The sequence below is a fragment of the Electrona antarctica genome, assembly GCF_951216825.1.
Source record: "Electrona antarctica genome assembly, chromosome: 22".
NCBI lineage: Eukaryota > Metazoa > Chordata > Actinopteri > Myctophiformes > Myctophidae > Electrona > Electrona antarctica.
In genome coordinates, this window is record NC_136805.1 from 20,529,958 (window position 1) to 20,545,902 (window position 15,945).

At 43.6% G+C, this 15,945-nt stretch overlaps 1 protein-coding gene across 2 annotated transcripts; it reads left to right on the forward strand.

Moving 5' to 3' along the window:
- Positions 1-2,241: 2,241 nt before the first annotated feature.
- Positions 2,242-15,539, forward strand: brsk1a (BR serine/threonine kinase 1a; the record flags this gene model as incomplete). 2 transcript variants are annotated; one of them, XM_079492142.1, is made up of 19 exons in its annotated part: positions 2,242-2,326; positions 2,509-2,603; positions 2,804-2,889; positions 3,954-4,094; positions 5,015-5,131; positions 5,685-5,718; positions 7,131-7,199; positions 7,770-7,916; positions 8,747-8,778; positions 9,048-9,212; positions 9,698-9,795; positions 10,041-10,191; positions 10,686-10,746; positions 12,730-13,003; positions 13,457-13,505; positions 13,783-13,906; positions 14,553-14,763; positions 14,970-15,059; positions 15,304-15,539. In XM_079492142.1, the coding sequence occupies 19 exons, from the start codon at positions 2,242-2,244 to the stop codon at positions 15,537-15,539; spliced, it is 2,265 nt and encodes a 754-aa protein (XP_079348268.1). The 2 variants fall into 2 exon arrangements, with proteins under 2 accessions (XP_079348268.1, XP_079348269.1); XM_079492143.1 differs by having other exon boundaries at positions 15,340-15,539.
- Positions 15,540-15,945: the final 406 nt, after the last annotated feature.

The following is a 15,945-nucleotide window of genomic DNA, read 5'->3' on the forward strand; positions in this document are numbered from 1 at the left end:
CTACAGTAGGCTACAGTACTTGTTGCTTCTTTGAGAAGACTCAATTTCCTTCAGTATATGCTCTAGTGTTTTTGTTCCCAAGAGATAAAGCCTGCCCCCATGTGCGAACATGTAGATGTTCTCAGTCACCATAATATTTCTGCTTTACAGCTGCCTCGTATGCAAATCAACCACTTATGCCCAGCCGAAGCTTTGGGGACTTATCTGCCCACACACATCATTTCAAATGGAGATTTTGATGTTTTCAAACAACTGTAGACGATGAATTAAAATGGCATACTTATCCTACTTTTGTGAAATGGTGTCATCCCCACTGCAGTGTTTGAATTAGCATGCAGAAACCAGCACACACAAACAATATGATCAGTTCAAAAAAACAGTTCTTCTAGAATTTCAATGGGCCCCAATTAAATGCTAAATGCTTATTTCTCACTATTTCAGCATTAGGCCAAACACCATAGTAGGCCCGATAGTTCCAACCAGGACATGTGCTTGCCTGCATAACCCCCCATTGATTGATTGATTAAATACTTTAACAGTTTGCAAATAGTGCAGTCACATGCAGGTACGATTTTACAATGATGCTAAAAGGATGCTATAGGGGCTTGTTTCCATTGTGGTCCCGTGTAGCATATTCAACTAATCAAAACTTACTTTAAGATTAAAGGCAGTATTTTATTTTCTATTTTTATAGGCCTGTATTATACGATGAAGTTGAAACTACAGGCTGTATAGTAGTTTCAACTTCATCGTGTGGCCGAATAGACTCCTTGCCTGTGATTTATAAAGGCTATAACAAATCCTTGTGGGTGCTTATTTATTTTATAATATTGTGGGAGGTGTCCGCAGAAATAAGACCACAGCGGGACGGTGCTGAGGTGAATGCAGAGACAAGCGTATTTGAGGAAGATGAGAGAGGGCGGGGGTAGAGAGGATGGAGAGAGAGGCAGCGGAGACCCGGATGCTGATGCGAATGAGACGGAGGAAGAGGAGAGAGAAAATATCGATTTACGGCAAGAAAAGCAAAAGGACTATAATAGAGAGGCTCTTACTCAGCGTGAGGTGTAATCAGGATAAAATAGCGCACTTGTGATTTCACTATATCCGCAGCTTTTTCTTTATTTTTTTCCCTCCCACCTGCAAATCGCTGGAATCTTCTAGCCGGTGAGGGAGGACACGCCAAAGGGGAGAGCGAGAGAGAGCGAGAAGATGCTGTGATCCGCTACTTGCAGGGATAGCAGGGAGGGAGGGGGAGGGTGCTACGGTAAAGATGGTTGTTTTGCAAGCAACACATCTTTCCTCTCAGAAAATCGCAACAATGTGGCTCGCCGGCGAAACAGATCATTTCGCGATACAAAGAAACTTTAAAAGGTGTCGATTTTGACAGACGCTGAATAGCCGTGGATAGACGTAGGCTAGGCTAATCCTGCTGTATTGGAACAGTGGCTAAATAGCATGCTGTTCCACCTGTAAAAAAAAATAGGCCTGGCACACTGAATAATATAATTTGAAAAATGTACAGCAGTGATATCCAGCACATATATTTAACGTTTGATTGGTAGATAAGCCTTGCAAATACCTATACTAATAATCATAATTCTAATAATAAATAAATATCACTTCCTGGTAGATAGCCTGAAATACAGGTTAAACCAATTTCTTCCTGGGCTGTGTTGCTTATGTTAATCTTTGTATTGATATCCTATGAAATGTGAGTAATGCAAAATAAGCTATAGCTTGTCCAAAATTGTGTCAGTCTTGTCATGCTTATGCTTGGAATAGTGTCAGTATTTAATGCATAACAGCCTAGTATTTGTGTTATCTCAGTTTCTCAGCATTTGCCTACCTCTATAACTGGATGCTATTTTATTTCAATATTATACAAGTTTGCTTCACGTCAATGCAAATGCCACAGATAATCCCATCGTCAAAAAAGAAAAACAAATAGCCATTGAGGCATCAGGTTTAGATGAAGAATGCTCTGTCACTATTATCCCAAAGTTATGATTCAGGACAAGTTTGGGTTGTAGATTTTTGCTTTGTTTTGACATATTCACCCAATAGTCTCCAAGTAGCGGTGTTACATGTAACCTATTTTTATCACTGAAGTCAAAATTATAGTCCTGCTTTTGAGTTCGGCTGTGTACTCCTCTGTAACTTACTAGCTGCATAGAGTTGTCACAGTCGTTGCAATAACCATAGTGCAGTAGTAATAGTGTATTAGCCTATAGTGAGAGCAGTATGAGTAAAGAACTGTCTCTAAGTCAGTCAGCTCAATATGTTGGGCCATATCGACTGGAAAAAACTCTGGGGAAAGGACAGACTGGTGAGTAAACAAATCAAACTGTCAAATCGTTCATTTGAGTATTTTTGATTCTAAAATTAAATTGAAACTTCAATGTCTGAATCCCTAATGAATGGTCTCTCTCTCTCTCTCTCTCTCTCTCTCTCTCTCTCTCTCTCTCTCTCTCTCTCCCCCCCCCCCCTTCGGTGTCATCTATCTTTTAGGTCTGGTCAAGCTTGGGGTCCATTGCATTACGGGTCAGAAGGTAGCAATCAAAATAGTCAACAGAGAGAAGCTGTCTGAATCAGTTCTAATGAAGGTACGCTGTTGATTATGAAGTGGATGGAACTATGTGTTTCAGTGTAAACAACGTATAGCTTCACAATCTCTATGTATATCTGAATGAGTAAATACCAGTGATCAGTGTCTGTCAGCAAACTACATTATTATCGCTTAATAATCCCCCCCCCCCCCCCCTTCTCTGTTTCCATCTCTTCAATCTCTCTTCTTTCTGGACAGGTGGAGAGGGAGATTGCCATTCTTAAACTGATAGAACATCCGCATGTGTTGAAGCTGCATGATGTCTACGAGAATAACAAATATCTGTGAGTTCATTGTACACTGAGAGGTGCTACAAGCTACAGCATATAGTCTGGTCTCAGTCTGCCCTATTTACCATGGTCACGTGTTATACGGTATATATTATGATTACATATCATATACTATGATGTATGTAAATAATAGTATGGTGTAAGAGAAAAATGTCCATGAGTTTATATTGGTCTGGTCTATCAAGGAATGTTTGGAGAGTGGTCTCCAAAGGATGCCAGACAGGCTGTCATATTGGAAGAGTGACAAAAGGAAAGATTATGAAGCCCAATTGGCTCTGTGCATAACTATAGCCAAGACAAAAACAAAGAAAGAATCACCATCTCCGGTTTACTTCCCGTATCTGCGCGGAGTAGCTGGCCGCCTTCTTAGGAGACCGGAAGGAGGCTGGAGTCTATTATTTCCAATGGAAGAGTGAACGTCAACACATGCTTCTGAACCATTCTTTAGCGCCATGGTCACTGAACTATAAATATTGGACTCGATCGCCACAAGCCACACAATAATCCCAAGATTTTTACACTAAAATGGCTTTTTACAGAGAGACAAATCAGTAACTCAACTTTATTATCTCACCTTTCTCTGTCCCAGCAACACACTCTCGCGGGATCTAGCACCAGTAAACATATATACATATACAAGATTTTCCGTCAGACGCCGGCACCCACTATTTGTAGGATTTGTGTACCATTTTGCCTCAATTGGGATGCCGTATCTTCATAAATTAACCATCTTTGACTACAGTCCCGCGTTTCCAGAAGGTACCGTACCTGTTTCATGTTCCGGTAAATTTTCCCACAGCTTAATTTGATTGGTTCAGTAGCACATATGAAACGGAATATGAAGGTGTCATATTTGTTCCTGGTTCAAATCTGCCAATCAAACGAAGCCATGGGAAACAGAACCAGAACAGGCAGCAGGTATGCCGCCTTCCGGAAGCACAGGACTACTTTTGACACGCCACATCACGTTTTTCACGTGTGTGTGCCCGCGTGCGTGCGTGCGTGCGTGCGTGCGTGCGTGTGTGCGTGCGTGCGTGCATTGTTCCCATGCAATGCAGGTACCTGGTGCTGGAACATGTGTCAGGAGGAGAGCTGTTCGATTACCTGGTGAAGAAAGGACGTCTGACTCCTAAAGAGGCCAGGAAGTTCTTCAGACAGATTATCTCTGCTCTCGACTTCTGTCACAGCCACTCCATCTGGTGAGTGAAATCCCCAGTGTTCATGTCACTGTGAGAGTGTAAACAGTTGGGTTGATTTGACCACTTTCGGAGTAAAATGAACGCTAAGGATTTTACTGTGTGCTCTTGTTGTTTACCGACAGTTTGCAAGATGGGATCAGGGGACTAATAGAGGGCCTTGAGGGCGTTCCACAGCCAAATTCACCAGAATTCTCTTTTCTGTTATGTGAATTCTGAGCTCGTGACATTTTCTCCATTACAAACCATTTTGACCGCAGTGTTTTTAGAAGGAAAATGTGTCTATTTGGATGTGTGAAAAAAAATTAAATAATGTTCCATTACACAGACCACACCAATCAATAAATGACATTATATTGCCAAATATTTGCAGTGTTTGTACAAGCACACTAAGTTAGTCATAGTGTCATTACTCATTTTCAGCCCATAGTTGCAAAACCCTGAAACAAAAATGTTCTCAAATTCTGCCTAGCTACCATTACTCATTAGTGTTGATGCAAACAACCTCAAATCAACCTTAGCTTATAGCTTAGCCTGCTCGGAATAGAGGGGAAAATAATTCTACCATATACTTCTTCAAATGAAACTAGACCTATACTAAAATTATATCTAAATAATATATTTCAAGCTTGGTTGAAGAAAGCCACGTCTAGAGAATGATATGGTAAGGAGGCTCAAAACAACACTCATTCAAGCCCACACAGTAAAAATCCATACATTTGTATAATCTCTGAGTTAAATTATCACTGTGTACCGCTGTAATAGCTGACAGGTAACCCGATTAGCAGTGTGGTTTGGCAGGAACTTCGCCATACCGTTTTGGCTTCAGTCTCTGCTTCAAGGCTGATATTGTGTACATTAAATAGCTTGGTCTCAAGGTCAAACCGGGTGGTGTGGTGTTTTCTTCTGCTGTGCACGTACAGCCACAGGGACCTGAAGCCAGAGAACCTGCTCCTGGATGAGAAGAACAACATCCGTATTGCTGACTTTGGCATGGCCTCCCTACAGGTGGGGGACAGTCTGCTGGAGACCAGCTGTGGGTGAGTAACTGTCGTGCGCATGTGTGTATTTTTTGTGTGTATTTGTATTTGTGTGTTTGTGTGTTTGTGTGTTTGTGTGCGTGCGTGCGTGCGTGCGTGCGTGCGTGTGCATCTGCGTGCGCATCTGCCTGTGCATGTGCCCGTACGTGTGCCCGTGTAAAAATGCATATAGGGAAAGGCAGGCAAAAAGAGGGGAAGTAAAGGGTATGTTAGAGAGAGAGGGAGGCAGAGAAGTAGTTGACTGTGTACAGTATGCGTGCATGTGTGCAAGCATGTGTGGGTGCGTGTATGTGAGTGTGCCTGCGTGTGTGTTCCTGCGTGCGTGTGTATGCGTGCGTGCATGTGTGAATTCATCTTTAGTATACATCATGACTCATGTGTTGCCTTCTGGGACTTGCAGTGTGTATATAAATACTGTATGCGTCAGGCTTTTGGGTACTCTGCAAGCTACTTCTTCAGGTGTTGCCGTATGTACAGTGCCTCTCTGTTAACCCTTGCTTGTGATTCTCGTAGAAAGCCTGTCACATCTAAAACATTTCACATTTCTTTCCAGGTCACCACACTATGCGTGTCCCGAGGTTATACGGGTAAGTGACCCTTCAGCTCCTGTTCAGTGTAGTTGTGATTCTATTATGAATAACATCATTTGTTATTTGAAATACATTACAAGACCACAACGTGTTGCGATGTGATGTGTTGTGAGCTCATAGATAGACATTGTTTTTCGTTTCGAAATTTTGTATAATCTTTTTGAATCTTTTTGACATGCCAAAAATAGCGATGGCAAGGTTATAATTTCTATTATCCTTTAAAGCAGTATTTTTGCTTTATTTAGATCGTTAGTAGAGAAAGACAGGAAACAAGATTAGAGAGGGGGAAGGACTTGCAGTACATGGCTCTCAACAGGAACGGAACGTGGGACATTGCGATTATCGTGTCTGGTCATCTACCAGTCTTTTTCGGGTCTGGTCACCAGTCTACCAGTCTGCCCCATTCTTAGAATGCAATTCCTTTTTTTGTTAGTGTGTGATTATGTTTAATTTAGATGGCTGTTATTCATATTTATTGGTCCCTTTGATAGCAAGTTGGAAGAAGACTTACTATAGTGTGAATATAGATAATATAGATAATTTGCAGCATATCAGATTCTAACATTTCTTTCAACAGAGATTTGATTAAAAAGAAACCTTGGTGTTAGATCGACCGTGAAGGAACACTTCACCCTTTTACAAACTTATGACCATGTATCGGTCGGACTTCACTAATACTGCAGTTCTATGATATCATTTTTGTCTACTACTGTCATCAGTATATCAGAGGTGGAGGTGGCCCTGGAAAATGGTACTATTCAGCATTTTCTTCCTGGATCGTTAGCCTGCTAAATGATGCGCTGCTCACGGAATTTAAAAAAGATATGTTTTTGAATAACCATTTCTGCTAAGAATTAAGCTAGCTGGGCTTTGACCAGTTTTTGGTTTCCAGTAGGAGTTACACAACTGCACAGGACATGGACATGACATGCCATCCATACTTTATTTTTGAGTGGTGCTAGCCACTAGCTATGTATGTATGTGTGTGTGTGTGTGTGTGTGTGTGTGTGTGTGTGTGTGTGTGTGTGTGTGTGTGTGTGTGTGTGTGTGTGTGTGTGTGTGTGTGTGTGTGTGTGTGTGTGTGTGTGTATGTTTGCGTACGTGTCCGTGCTGCAACACCTAAAGTGTCAGTACAGCGCACGCTGTACTGGCACTGTATGTAATCACGACAACGATTCGAAACAATATATTTCCTGGTGAATTAATTGCACGGAGGAAAAAAGAACACCCTCTGAAGACTGTTAGACAGAAGCATTTGAAAATTGTGGAAGCCAACACGTCTGTTTTGAGAAACTATATTGTGGGATGTTGGTTGACAGAAGTAAAACTGTTCCTCTCAAGGAATGTGGTGCTGCTTCAGATCATTCATTTAACAATATAGGTGACTGACACTTCTCTCTTTCTGACAGGGGGAGAAATATGACGGACGGAGAGCAGATGTGTGGAGCTGTGGGGTCATCCTCTTCGCTCTGCTCGTGGTTAGTACATTTAATTCAATTCAATTATATAACAAGTGCACACGCAAGTGCACACGCACGCACGCACGCACGCACGCACGCACTATAATATATACAGTATATTGTTTTCTTGTTGTCACTTTCATTCCATGTGAATACTGTATGTGCTCTCTTGTTTGGCAGCCCTCGTTTGATGCCAATACTTTTGTACTTTTACTGAAGCACAATTGTTGTAACAGAGCATTTTTACAATGTAGTATTGCTACTTCTTAGCTGCACATTGTATCTTTCCTGTTCTACCTCGGATTTGAACCCTGGTCTCCTGCACAAATGTTTTACCACTGAGCTAATAGCGCCTGCCTGCTCGCTCAGGGTAGAAAATGAATTTCACAAACACAACCACCCCAACTATATAAGTTGTATTGTATTAGCATGTTCTTCTACATGATGTCCATACATATTGGTTAAAAGTAATGCAATACTGCTTTAAGTAAAAAATCATACTTCTTCCGTCACTCTCTGTTTGACTATTTCTCCCCCCTCTCTATTTTGTCTCATCATGTCCACTCCTTGCTTGACTCCCCTCCACAGGGTGCCCTGCCATTTGATCATGACAACCTGCGGCAGCTCTTAGAGAAGGTGAAGAGTGGGGTGTTCCATATGCCTCACTTCATCCCCCCAGACTGCCAGGCCCTGCTGAAGGGCATGATCGAGGTCAACCCCGACAAGAGGCTCACGGTATGGGAGCCATGCTCACCCCAGTCTTAGTCACCTTTGTACACACTCTCATTCTTGCTGCAGGGGAGTTGTTTGTGCCAGGTGTTTCTTCCAGTGGGGGAAGTAATGTGTTAGCATGATGCATGGCAGGGATTCTTAACAAAAAAGTTTAAGCTGCCTGATACTGTATAATGCTTGGTGTCGCGCACTGAAAATAGCCGATCTACAAGCACGGCTGCGACTCGTGGATCATCTGCTATTTTAGGCACGCAACTAAGGGAGAACTCAGATATCAGGTTTTGGGTAAACAACTTCGACTTAAAATGTTATCAGGTTATTATTTCATGAATAATGTTATCCTCATCTCTGGTGTCTTGTTGTTTTTATAATAACCCATACCTGACCTTACGTTCTAGCCAGCAGTCAGGAGTTGTCAGATTTAGAATAGGCTGCTCATTTTGGAACAGAACTCTTATTTATATTCATCAGATTTTTTTAGTTTTTTAGTTTTTCGTTTTTTTAGATTTATTCAGGGTCAATCATTTTTGGTCATTGACCCATAAATACATTATGTAATTGTTATGTTGTATTGGGACATTTTACCTTTTGGGGTAAATGTTTTGGGTGATTGCTTTTTATTATTCCTGAACCAATATAACATAGTGTGAATTGAATTGACAAAGATATGAAAATAATCAAAAATAAAACAAAGGCCCTGAACCTTGGGGTGGCTTTTGGTACAAGTAGAAAACAAAGGTGGTGTGAATTCTTTACTCCACGCAGCTCTGTGGCCATCTGGTTGTTAACAGACTGTAGCGACTAATGGCCCCATCTGCCCTCTGCCCTTACAGCTCGAGGCCATCCAGAAGCATGCCTGGTATATGTAAGTGCACATTCATGTACATACACTTCAGAATGACATTGCAATGGGAGCTCATTTACATTTGTTTGTAGAATGTATTTGCTACCCGTCTGTGTGTGTGACTGACTGAATGTGTGTTCACTTGTGAATGCTTAACTGTCCTGTTATATACTTCTATTTGGAAATAGAGCGTGTGTGTGTGTGTGTGTGTGTGTGTGTGTGTGTGTGTGTGTGTGTGTGTGTGTGTGTGTGTGTGTGCGTGTGCGTGTGTGTGTGTGGGGGGGTCCCAGGGGAGGCCGTAACGAGCCTTGCCCTGAGCAGCCCCCTCCCAGACGAGTGTGCGTGGGGAGGATCTTGTCTCTGTCAGATTTGGATACAGACGTATTGGACAGCATGCACTCCTTGGGTTGCTTCAGAGACAGAGTGAAACTCACCCGTGACCTGCAATGTGAAGAGTAAGCATTTCTTTCAACGGTTCTTGTCCTATATTTATCTTTTGATAATTATTACACCTTGCTTATTTTGCCCCCTCAGTCAAGTTATATTGACCTCACACCTGACTTATACCTGCATTGTGTCAAAATTTCAAAAATAGCAGACCTACAAGCTCACTTGTGTCTACAAGCTGACTTGTGTATTTTTGATGAGCGACACCTTGGGTGTGACGAATAAATGATACATTTATGCATTGGTGTATATTTTGCATGAAACTATTAATATAGTTGATGCTTCATTCAGACAGGTTGATCCCTTTATTCACTGTGAAAAATCGACTAATAATCCGAATAAATATTGCGTCGCTTTATCGGCATGCAACATTTGCATTCTGTGTATGTAATCACGACACAAACAACGATTCGAAACAATATATTTCCTGGTGAATGAATTGCACGGAGGAAAAAAAAACACCCTCTGATTTTCCCACCCCTACACCTCCCAGGGACAACCAGGAGAAGATGATCTACTACCTACTGCTGGACAGGAAGGAGCGCTACCCCAGCTACGAGGATGAGGATCTGCCTCCGCGCAATGACGTAGGTCAGTCATTAGGTGGCAGGCTGGAGCCTATAGCCTCCCTCTGCACTTTCCACACAATGGTACACAGAAGATTTGATTTGGTGGAAATATTTGCCATTTCGTGGGAAAACATTGTCAGACGCCGACTGTGTGTGAAATATCTATGGCGACAGCTTAGGTAGGATCACAATGTATCACAATGTAACAATGAAAAGCAAGGAGGTGGCTAAATCTTGTGACGGCGCGGTAATGGCGTCTCTCAGCAGATCCCCCTAGGAAGCGCGTGGATTCTCCCATGCTCACGCGCCACGGCCGCTGTCGTCCAGAGAGGAAGAGTCTGGAGGTACTGAGCGTCACTGAACAGGGGTCTCCCACCCCACCCCGCAGGGCCCTGGACACGGCTGCACACAGCCAGAGGTGCGTACATGTCACTCGGTACAAGTACTCAGATTTCTTAAGTTGCAATTGTCCACAATGTATAAAAAAATACTCTCCTACAAGTAAACATCGTGCATTCATCAAAAATATATTTACAGTACAAAAGTGCTCACATTTTTCAAAATTTGTCAAACCTTTCTGAAGAAGCTCACAATGATCGGCTATTGTCGAAAACTGTATGTTTTGCAATAGTATTTTAAATCTGCAAAGTAACTAGCATCTATAGCTGTCAAATAATTGTAGTGGAGTAGTTAGGTACAATATTTGCGACTGAGACGTATCCAAAAATGGAAATTCTCAAGAAGCAAATGTAATTTACTCAAGTATACCTCAGAAGAACTTGAGTAAATGTACTTATAGTGACATTCCACTACTGTACATATAGAGAGACGTACAGGAGTGTACTGTCATCTGGCCAAGTATACTGAATTGTTTCTAAGCATGATTCTTTTGACCATAATTTCTCTACCCAGGTCTCGCTCTGTTAGTGGAGCCTCCACTGGCCTCTCCTCCAGCCCTCTCAGCAGTCCTAGGGTAAGGGCCTGCTGGCCAGCCACTTCACAATGTCAACTGTCAACAGAATCACTGTTGATATTAACAGCAAAGTTTTTATTTAGTTTCAGTCATAATAGTCTTTTGAATAACATTCTGTTTAGTTTTAGTCATATTTGAATCACCTGATATGTTTTACTATTCAATCAATCAATCACTTTTAGTCTAGTTTTAGTTGTCTAAATGTCATAAGATTTTAGTCAACTAAATCTACAGTTGATTTAGTCGACTAAAATGTGTTTTTGGCGGGCCGTGATGCTATCGAAATGGCAGATTTTCACTTAGCTGCATGCCGATCTACATGTTGACAAGATGTTGTGAGCTTGTAGATCGGCTATTTTCAGAGCGCAACCAAAAAAAATGACCTTTCTTTTGGTTCTACTGGGTCTCTTCTCCACTAGTCCCTCCCTACCATTTTAGTATAGTTTTTTGTTTGTTGATTTCGTCTTTCTATTTTGTTTTCATCTGTGAAAAAGGTAGTTGACGAAAAGAAATTCGTCATAGTTTTAGTCGACGAAATCAACAATGAACAGAATGTGACGTAAACCTATATGAACTGCACTGAATGTGAAAGATTTAGATCGTAGATGATTTCCCTTATTCTTGTAGCACTGTCCCATATTCAAAATGTTGCTTAACTGACTTGTGATCACATCACATATAACCTCCTGAGATATCCATCTGTCAAGCTTCTTTTACATGCCATGACATCAGACAATCTTGTCCCATCTGGAGGTTTCCTTGGCTTTTTCATCCTTTATCTTCTGTCTCCATTCGCTTCCCTGCAACAACATGCACCAATTTGTGTACAGTAGATCAAAGCACCATTGTAAGGCTATTAGAGAGAATCACAACTTAACTCGTTATATTTTTGGTTCCATCCATCCATCCATCTTCGGGGGCAACAGCTCCACCAGAGAGCTCCAGACTTCCCTCTCCAGAGCAACATATATTTTTTATTCTACAGCTTTTAAATAAATAAATTAGGTCACGTGCACGCATCCGCCTGGGTGCCGGCAGACTGCGGGGCGAGTGCTGGCGCTTCAGATCAACATATGGAATGAATTCTGTACTGGCCATATATGGAGTGTGTCTTGAGTGTACAGGGTTTGAAGAGGTCAGATCAACATATGGAATGTCAGAACAGGTCAGTTCCATATATGGAGATCTAAGGGTGGCAGCGGGGGCAGTATCTTGAGTGTACAGGGTTTGAAGAGGGCCCAGGTAGGGCCGGGCCTTAATTTTCGCTTGCTGCCGGGCGCGGCTGCACTAATAACTTTGGGGCGCGCCCGTCTAGAGCTTGAATGAACAGGTATCAGTCAAAAGGGAGACATCGAAGAGGAAGGACGGAAGGATCAACATATGGAATGTCAGAACAGGTCAGCTCCATATATGGAGATCTAAGGGTTAAAAAATGAAGGGCCAAAATGAAGGATTTAATAGTCAGTTAGATCATAGAAATTCTGTTAAAATTTCATTCTTCACAAGAATGCACTCTTTTGCCATGAACCATGACACTCATCTCCATTCATCTTTCTCCACGTTCCATCCCCTCTTTTTTCTTCTGTTCCATCTCTCCCGTACCCCTCCCCAACCCCCCAGTCCTATCAGAGCCCCGTCTTCACGTTCAGCCAGTCAGATGTCACCTCCGCCAAAACCAACCCCCACACAAAGGAGTCCAAATCCGGAAGCGCCACGGCCGCCACCCCCCGCTCGGCGAGGGCTCACGACAAGCCCAAATCCCCCCACAACCCCAAGACCCAGACTCTGCCCACCAAAGGCCCCACCGAACGACCCCACCTCCAGCCCATCAAGTCCCTGCCTCTCCACAACCCGCCTTCCCGCTCGCCCTCCCCTTCGCCGCTCCTCTCACCCATCCCTCGTTTCTTCTTCTTTCCATCGTCGTCCGTCCTCAAGTCTGTGACTAAGAGCTTCTACCCCACCTCTGCCCACTCTGTGTCGCAGGTTACCCCCCAGGGCTCTCCGTGTCCCACCCCCATGGGCACCCCCGTGCACCACCCCCACCACCCTTCCTCCACCCCGCCCTCCTCCTCCTCCTCCTCGTCCTCTTCGCGGGCGGAGGGAGGGGGAGGGGTGGGCTCACTGTCCCTGACCCCGCCCTCCAGTCCCGGGGGAGGAGGCATGGCCGCCAGTAGCTCCGCCCACTGGAGGACCCGCCTCAACTCCTTCAAGAACAACCTGCTGGGCTCGCCTCGCTTCCATCGCCGCAAGCTGCAGGGTGAGACGGGCTGTCAGGTTGACAGCTTGGGCTGCTTCTCTTTTTACCTTATTCCAATAATTGAGAAGCGCGAGAAACGTGAACCAATCAACAAACCACTTAAGCGTTATTTTAACAAAAATGCTAAAAATAAACTATAGCATAGCAATAGCAGAGCTTTTAGAATGTCTATTTTAATTATTTTAGAAAAAAATAGAATACATATATAACTTAGTCAGCTATAGTGTCTTTATACAGTAACTGACTAAGTTATGGTAGTGCTGTGGTGTGCTGTTCCGCTGAGCTTACAATGCATTATAACCAGCACTTATAATACTTTATAAACAATGTATTAATAAATGCGATTGTGATGCATTATAGACCCAATCTTTATATAAAGTGTTACCAAACTAAGACTTTAGGCAAATGAAAGCATTAGATGAAACACACATCTCAATATGTCCTGTCTTTTAGTCCCCACATCAGAAGACATGTCCAGCCTAACACCAGAGTCCAGCCCTGAGTAAGTAATGCATCTTCATGGACATAATTAAACCCTTGAGATAAAATACTGTTCAGGTGAGACTTAATAGCACACTTTGTGTGTGTGTGTGCGTGTGTGCGTGCATGTGTGTGTGCATGTGTGCGTGCGTGCGTACGACGTATGATACATACGTGGGGGCATGCATCTTTGTGTGTGTGTGTGTGTGTGTGTGTGTGTGTGTGTGTGTGTGTTTTCTTTGTTTGTTTTTTCAATCCATACTGTACATAAATTATTTGTGTGTCATATCATCCTGCAGGCTGGCTAAGAAGTCATGGTTCGGGAACTTCATCAGCCTGGAGAAAGAGGAACAGATCTTTGTGGTGATCAGAGACAAACCCTTGAGCTCTGTCAAAGCTGACATCGTCCATGCCTTCCTGTCTGTGAGTATCTGCCTGTCCGTGTCTCATTCTACCATAGTATCAGAGCTCACTACTTTGAAAGCAGAATGCATGCCTCTCACCAGAACAATACCAAATAGGGATGCACGATATTGAAAATTGATTGATCAGTACCAATATCGATATCGCAATACAAGTTCCAGTCGGGTTTGCCTTACACATATTATACAGAACTGGTATTCTGGGTGAAGATGCAGATCCTCATTACCTGATTTATTAGGCCTGCTACTACTACAAAAGGCTTTTTCCGCTTAACATTCAAATATAAATATTATAAACCGATATTACATTTACAAGGCTGATATCGGCTCATACCGATATGATGAACAATGTATCATGCATCCCTAATACCTAAAGTAGTGGCACAAAAATTCACAGTGTTTCTTATGTGCACCTCATTAATTCTGCTATGTCTGTTTTTGTTTTCATGCACGTTTCTTTTGTTTGTTTTTACACTCACACTGACGGCCCGGTTGGCTTTCTTGTTCTCTCACCGACGGCTCACACTCTCTCTCTTCTCCTCACCCTCCACCCTTTGTCTCTCTATACTCACGTTGGCCCCCCATACCTCCTCTCCCGCCTCGTAAGTCTGTCGGTCTCTCTGCTTCTTTGTCGCCCCTCCGAGCAGATCCCGTCGCTCAGTCACAGCGTCCTGTCCCAGACCAGCTTCCGGGCCGAGTACAAGTCCTCCGGAGGCCCTTCCGTCTTCCAGAAACCCGTCAAGTTTCAGGTGGACATCGCCTTCTCCGAGGGCGAGAGGGAGAGGGAGAGGGAGAGGGCAGAGAGAGAGGGCAGGAGGGAGACGGGCATCTACAGCGTGACGTTCACTCTAATATCAGGCAAGTAGCATGGAGATGTATAGCCACTGGTAGGTATACAGAAGTGGTTCTCAAACATAGAGGCCCCCATCAAACATAAATATTATAAAATAAAATATCAGCAAAAAATATCCAGTTATTTTTTTAACCTTTCCTTGTTTGTTTGTGTGTGCACGCTCGTGTGTGTGTGTGTGTGTGTGTGTGTGTGTGTGCTTGTGTATATCCAGGTCCGAGTCGCAGGTTCAAGAGAGTGGTGGAGACAATTCAAGCCCAGCTTCTCAGCTCCCATGATCAACCTATGGTTCAGGCCATCTCTGGTAAGCCTTTACCCCCCTCCCCAACACACACATTCATACACGCACGCACGCACGCACGCACGCACGCACGCACGCACGCACGCACGCACGCACGCACACACACACACACACACACACACACACACACACACACACACACACACACACACACACACACACACACACACACACACACACACACACACACACACACACACACACACACATTTTCGAGGAGGCATGCCCTCATTCACGGGCTAAAGAGTCACTTTCCTGTCATTCTCTCCTGACCCCTTCCCAGATGAGAAGAACGGCCGGCCCCATGGGACCCCCACCCGCCAGAATTCGCGGCGCTCCGAGGGTGGGGGCGACAGGTGCGAGTGGGGCGAACGGGGGGATGCCGGAGGCATTGGAGGAAGTGGAGGAGTGCTGCAACGCAGAGGCTCGGGAAAGGAGAGAGCCCGACTACTGTCCTCCAATGGAACCCAGTCCCAGCCTTAGGACAGAGGGAGAAGGAGGAACCACCCAAAATGTACTGGAAACAAGACAGTATGATTTCATCTCCCACTTACCCCTGAAAACCATGAGCTATGTACTATTCCTCCTTGAGAAAAACAATGGAAGGTGCTTGACCATAGCAAGGACTGAGGAATCGCTCCCCCCCCCCCCCAATTCATAGCCTACTTTTGTTTTCAAATTGACCTTCTCTAAATCCTCGAGATCATGAGGATTCCTGCCCTCTTAGTGAAAATAAATGATACGGACTCACCCTTTAATGAAAAAAAAAATCATAATAAGGATACATGAATGAGCAGTTTGATGTCCATCTTAGAATACAGCATCACAGATCAAACTAGGTATTTTGAAGCGCTAACTTGCATGCCGGTTAGCAATTAGCTTGCTAAAG